Source organism: Augochlora pura, chromosome 3, assembly GCF_028453695.1.
Source record: "Augochlora pura isolate Apur16 chromosome 3, APUR_v2.2.1, whole genome shotgun sequence".
NCBI classification, from domain to species: domain Eukaryota; kingdom Metazoa; phylum Arthropoda; class Insecta; order Hymenoptera; family Halictidae; genus Augochlora; species Augochlora pura.
Genome location: NC_135774.1, coordinates 17,996,303 through 18,002,302, shown reverse-complemented (window position 1 = coordinate 18,002,302; position 6,000 = coordinate 17,996,303). Strand labels below are relative to the sequence as shown.

The window sequence follows — 6,000 nt, the reverse complement described above, 5'->3', positions numbered from 1 at the left end:
GACGGGGCGGGTGTGATTGCGATTGTCGTTGCGCCGGACCACGTTAGCGAGGCCCTATCGCGTTAAAATAAGTAACTTTGACATCGCCGCGCGTTCCTACGACCGCCGCTATTGTCCGATTCCCACCCGGACTCGACACATGAGGAGGAAGCCTATCGGCGCCAAAGCGGAACCGGAGACGAACGCATCAGGACCGGCAACGGAAAAGGAAAAGCCAACGGCAACCGATCGAGGAATGAGACCGCGAGATACGACTGTCCGCAATCGCACGTCGGTACGCGTGATATGACGCGATGATCCCCGAAGTGTTCGTCCCATCTGTCTTGACTACATTACACGTAAATTCACGCTGTCCCCTCTCCGATAGCTGTTAGTGTGTATACGGTGTGAGAGCGAAGTGCTTTGAAGCCAGGAAAATCAAAATAAAAAGAAAGCCGAGCAGAAGGAAAAAGCGAGAGAGAGAGAGAGAGAGTTGTTTTGGTTGTTTTATCGCGCGCTCGTCGCATGGAAGTCATGGGTGATGTGTGCAAGCTAGTTAGTGACCAGCTCGTGGAGGATACACCCGCGGACAGAAGAAAAATCGACTTGACTACACCGCTTGCCGAGGTAAGTCTCTCGACTTATCTTCTCGTTAGTTACGTTCACGTTGCTCTGTGCTTGTCATTCGTTCATGTACTTACTGCGTCCCGTGTTCCCTTACCGTCTTCTGTAGCCAGTCTCGATCTTGGAAGTTTAAGGATTGGATCACGGCCGCAGGCATCAAGAGTGGAAGGGCGATGGACCAACGTCGGGCGGGGGGTACCTAACCAAAGGATGAGAGAATGAGAGCGAAAGAGATGCCACGCCATTGTGGTGTATCAATGCTTTTCGTTTTCTTCGTATTCTTCGTCGCTGTCTGCCCTCCTCTGGACCGAGCCCGCGCTTTCTCCTAAGCTTTGTAGCTATTTCTTCCTTTCGCCTACTTACACTGGATAAAGGACTCGTTGTAATTTCGCTCATCTTTCTCTCGACTATCGCCAAGGGTGCGAGGGCACCTCATATTTCGGATCGGGTCGTCGCCGTTCTGAACGTTTGTACTGTCCGGGTGCTTGACTCGTTTCAATTACAACTTTAAGTACCCGAAACCGCGATACAAACTTCCGGGTTTCCGACCCGCACCCGAAATATCGGATACCCAGAATGATAGCAAGTTTTCAGCATCTGAACTTTAGGATGCTTTGGGATCCCGACGCCAACTCTAACCTGAAATATTTTGTAGTTGACGTTTTCCAACCTTTCGGGTTCTCCAATCGAAATGTCGGGTAAACTTAAGTAATTGTATCTCGTTTCTTCTCTCGTTCTTTCTCACGCCAAAGGAGTATGACACTCCGAAACTCGGGGAGAATTGAAGTGTGCGCGACTAGCGTGTTTGAACGATAATAACGTAATAACGGTCGGCGACGGTTCGCGTTTTGAATGGTGTATTTGTCTCGCGTGCACACGGGTCACAGATTAAGCCGGGATCGTCTTTTTTGGCGCGATCGAATTGTCAGTCGCGACGGCGAGGCCAGAACCGCGCGGGGCAAAGACTGCTCGAGAGTGTCAAACTCAGTTGACGTAGAGCGTGCTCGAGATATTCGATACGATTCATCGATCATCAAAACGGACCGTGTCTCGTAGCTTTGAACAAACGGAACGCGATCCGTTCCTAATTCGTCTTTTTTTTCAAATTGCTTCATAATTCAAATTTCCTGCGTAAATACTGTTTTAGAAGCGGGTATGTTTAATAAACTGGAACGATACGACATTGTCGAATGTCAAGGACGTATTTGTGTGCCACTGATGCCGCGTAACGGAACGTTAATCATTTATTAATTATCATCTAGCCCGTGCATAACACCGATGCTTATGCAATGCTAAACGTTGAAATTGACACGTGTGCTGCTGGATGTTAAATAAAGAACTGATTTGACCATTGTACGAAGATCGTTGTGTTGTTTTAGATTTAAACCTGTTCGACAGCCGTTTAATATGCAATTAGGTTTAATTGTGGGTTATGTAGTATCTACGCGATGCTATAAAATGTTGGACGTAAGCTTGTATTATGGAAGTTCTGGCTGTTCAGGAATTTTTATGAGCGAATAATGTACCGTAAATGTTGATAACAAAATGAAAAATAAAACTGCACGATTTTCGCTTTACGTTTAAAGTTCTTGGATATTAAACAGGATTCAGTAATCTCGCCAGTTAAAAGTAAAAGATTCTGTACAAAGAGAGAGAGAGAGAGAGAGAGAGAGCGAGAGAGAACGAGGGTTTACGAGGTTATACTATAAAAGAAAGTGTTCTCAAATAGCAACAATCTTTCAGAATATTTAATATATGATAATTAATGAAAAAAATGTATAGTTATTATGAAGAATAATACGAGTTAAACGTATTCACTCATTTAGTAGTATAACTTGCAAAGTCGTAAAAACCGACGTGAATTTATTATGTTCTTCATCCTCTTAATCTACGGATTTTATGCATCTATTGTGATCTAGACTGTCTAGTGTAATAAAAGCCTCGATATTCGTGCAATAAAAATTTTTTACTACACATCGATAAAGTTCTTATTTCATACCGACCTTAACAAAACAAAAATCCCAACTATCATAATTCAATGCGATTATAAATTAACGTAAAATTCCTCCAACTATTTGTCAAGTCCTGCTAACAGAAAATAATCTAATTCGAACCTCTGTATCCTACGCGAACGAAATCTAATTCCACATCTTCCTCGTAGCTGCGCATTTATCGGCGCTAATTCAGCAAAACAACAGCGTCGAGGCAATTCGTATCGCGGATGTCGTTTCTCATAGTTTTACGATATCGCTTACATATCGCCTCGGTTCTCCGGTTAGGATTTCTTAATCTTTTAATTGTACGACAGACTTCTTCAAGGTGTATTCGTGACCGTCGCGTCGCGTAGCGTCGCACAGTGGTCCATTTCCTCCGAAAAAGTGGTAGGAAACAGTTTTCAAATCACACACATTTGTGTCAAACTTTCTGATATTTTACCATAAGACGTTGACGTATACAACGAACATTTATGAATATTGAATAAGTTGCAGATTATATTTTTTTACAATATTTAGAATACAAACATACATTTGATATGCATGTGCTGAACGAGTTAACAACTCACGTACAATGAATTAGCAATCAACGCACAGTAAATTATTAAAAAATTATAAAGAGTATCCAGTATTCCTTAGGAATTTCGAACGGAGCTTCTGTACTGTTTGCGGAAATTCAAATAGCACCTTTAAATTGTGATCACAAAAAAGAGCAAAAGTAATTTGATTCATTAATTTTGGTAATTAAAAACTTTAGAGTTTTGTTTTTGATCTAGTTAATTTCGTCAAAAATGCGTAAAATCCAAAATCTAGTATTAAATAAAGGGTTCTGAAGTGGTTCATCCCGAAATCGTTTCGAAATAAAATCGTTCTTCATAATTGTTTTATTTTTTAAATGAAATAAAAAGTGACAGAATCAAGTCTACGTAGTATGTGCTTGAATTACACCAAATATCGTTTTTATGTCTCTGATGCCTTTTCAATGATACATAATTGAATATGATGGCATAGAAATTTGTTCTTTAATTACAAGTGGAGTGAAATGCGCTGTTCGTTTTAGTCGCATTTTGTAGATTGAAGTTTTATTTTAAAAAGAAACTAGCTGCCAATGCGAAAGTTGCGGCGCAAAGTAATCGTGTATCGGATTACGCTCGCAACTCGGAACTCTAAGCGTTACTTGGCTGTATAAATATAAATATGAACTTTATAAAATATTCTCCATTAACGAGATATAAAATCCTATAGCCTATATAAAATCTAAGGATTACTTTTTAATTAGTGGTTATTTTCGTGTTAAATTGTAGCTGCATTGATTACAACGTTTTAATCATTTCATGCGCATTAATTATCAAGGTTCATGAGTTGTCAATTGGTTTGACACTTGTGTATTCAGCGTATGTGTTTCAAAATTATATTTTTCGTACAAACGTTGTTAGAAAGTAGATTCTGCAACTTATTCGATGTTCATAAGTACACGAAATATTAAATCGAAGGAGATAACCGCTTGATTTCGGTCCGAAAATACTTGTTGACCGCTTTTGAACGCCTTTGACACCAGTGCGCGTCGTCGTTTCAAAAACGATAATTCACCGCGCAACGTAAAAAGGTATAATAGCTTCTACTAAGCGATCCGAGATTGTGAAGAGGCATGCAAAGTATCCCAAGTAGCCGGAGTTATTCGAGGCTTACGATTGCGTTTTCAAATTACTGTACTCCGTTTCCCTGGCGCGGTTGTCGCTCGAGGTGGAGGAGGTAGTCCGCGGAAGGAGCGGCGGGGGCGGTGGCAAGATCTTGTTTCTTAACGGCGCATAATAATTATCGTGTTGTCGCATACCGGCGGGGCTTCAAGAAGTTTATTACAGCGGCGGAACGGGGCTCGTTGAATATTCGACCGGGGGACGGCTGCATTGTGAATTCCGCGGCGCGATCGTCAAAAATTGGACGGGCAGGAACAACGTTCCCTCGTCGCTCGGGAAACCGTAGTTCTGCCGATAAAATATTAATCCGTACTATGTTCAGTGTTCGGTTAACAATAGCGCGGGATTCGTCTTGCATTATATCAATATTAATTGCCTCATCACCGTGTTATCGCCACCTCGGAGAGTTCCGCAGCTAGGAAAACGTACTCGAAACCCCGGGTCTTCCGCGAAGAATGTTAATTGCCGAGTGACGATAAGCATATTCAATCGACCCCGCGCGCACTCTCGTTTCGCTTTATTCTACGATGGTGTCTTCCCGAATTAATCAGCGGCCATTTGATCGACGCGAATCGAATACGTTCCCGGAGGTGTCCGGGCCGCATCGAGTGCCTTGTAAAACTACAACCATCGAAATTTGCGAAGTGCGAATAGGCGATTCCTATCTCGTCGTTCGCTCTCCGCCGGCAGTGCCATTTATTCGGCAGAAGTGAACGAGAGCGCCGCTCTCGCACGCTTAGCTGGGTGATAAACACGTCCGCGCGATTGTGTTCGACCGTATACGGTGACCAGATAACGATTGACTGGTAGGTACGTATCGTATTACCGAGACTGATACGACTTTTCGACTGGCGATAATATGAGCCACGCTTATTAAGCCGCGTCCTCACTGAACGTAAGATTTCCCGTAAAACGGCTGGACGTACATACGTATGCATGCATGCGCCGTTCGCGATTAGCCGGATGATATTTTCTATTAGCGTCGGACACGTCCTTTTTACGATTTGCGTACGATGTATTTATTATTCAGTATATTACCGTCATCAGATAGAATAGCGTGTCCGCAAAGAAGGTGAAATAATTTTTTGAAGTGCTGCTAAAGAAGACGACAGAGCAATTAATTGTGTTGAGCAGTTTGAGGAAAGAAAAGGGAAAAATCATTACAGATGTATGCAAATAGTGAGATGGGGAGGATTATGGTAGAATTTTAATAAGAGAACATTTAAAAGTCAATTGTATTTTAAATCTTATTGCCAATAACCCTTTATACATTGTTATACCAAAACGTTGAAGTTAATGCATATTGTCAGAAAAGGGAGAACAAGAAAAAACTACTCGCATAACGTTCGCGTAATTAAAAATGAAGGAAATGTACTGTGTCGTTACGACTCGAATAAATTCGACTTACGAGAGAACAACGGGAATTGCTAAATCGATAGCGTCGAACAAGCTATGGCATGTTATAGCACTTGAGGTACTAAGTAAGGACATAAACATTTTACGGGCTTCCTCTCGGGTACAACACAGGAAACCATCCCCCTAAGTTGACGTTAATCAATCCTGCATTGTGTAGGCCGTAGTCCATGTAATACTTAAAAAGAAGAAATTGAATTTTTAAAAATTTTTCTATTTCCTTCGAATGTTTAGTTTTGATGTTCTTATTTTTAATTTTACTTTAATTTTATTTTTAACTGTCAATGTAAACA

The 6,000-nt window shown here is 41.5% G+C and overlaps 1 protein-coding gene across 2 annotated transcripts in view; it reads left to right on the top strand.

Annotated features, from left to right (window-relative positions):
• The window catches only part of LOC144478809 (uncharacterized), a 668,769-nt gene continuing 662,769 nt past the window's right edge, over nucleotides 1–6,000 (top strand). For both annotated transcript variants that reach the window (XM_078197075.1, XM_078197074.1), the window contains exon 1: nucleotides 1–606. In XM_078197075.1, coding sequence (XP_078053201.1) covers nucleotides 505–606 — 102 coding nt within the window. In that variant the 5' untranslated portion in view covers nucleotides 1–504. The remainder of the gene's footprint in view (nucleotides 607–6,000) is intronic.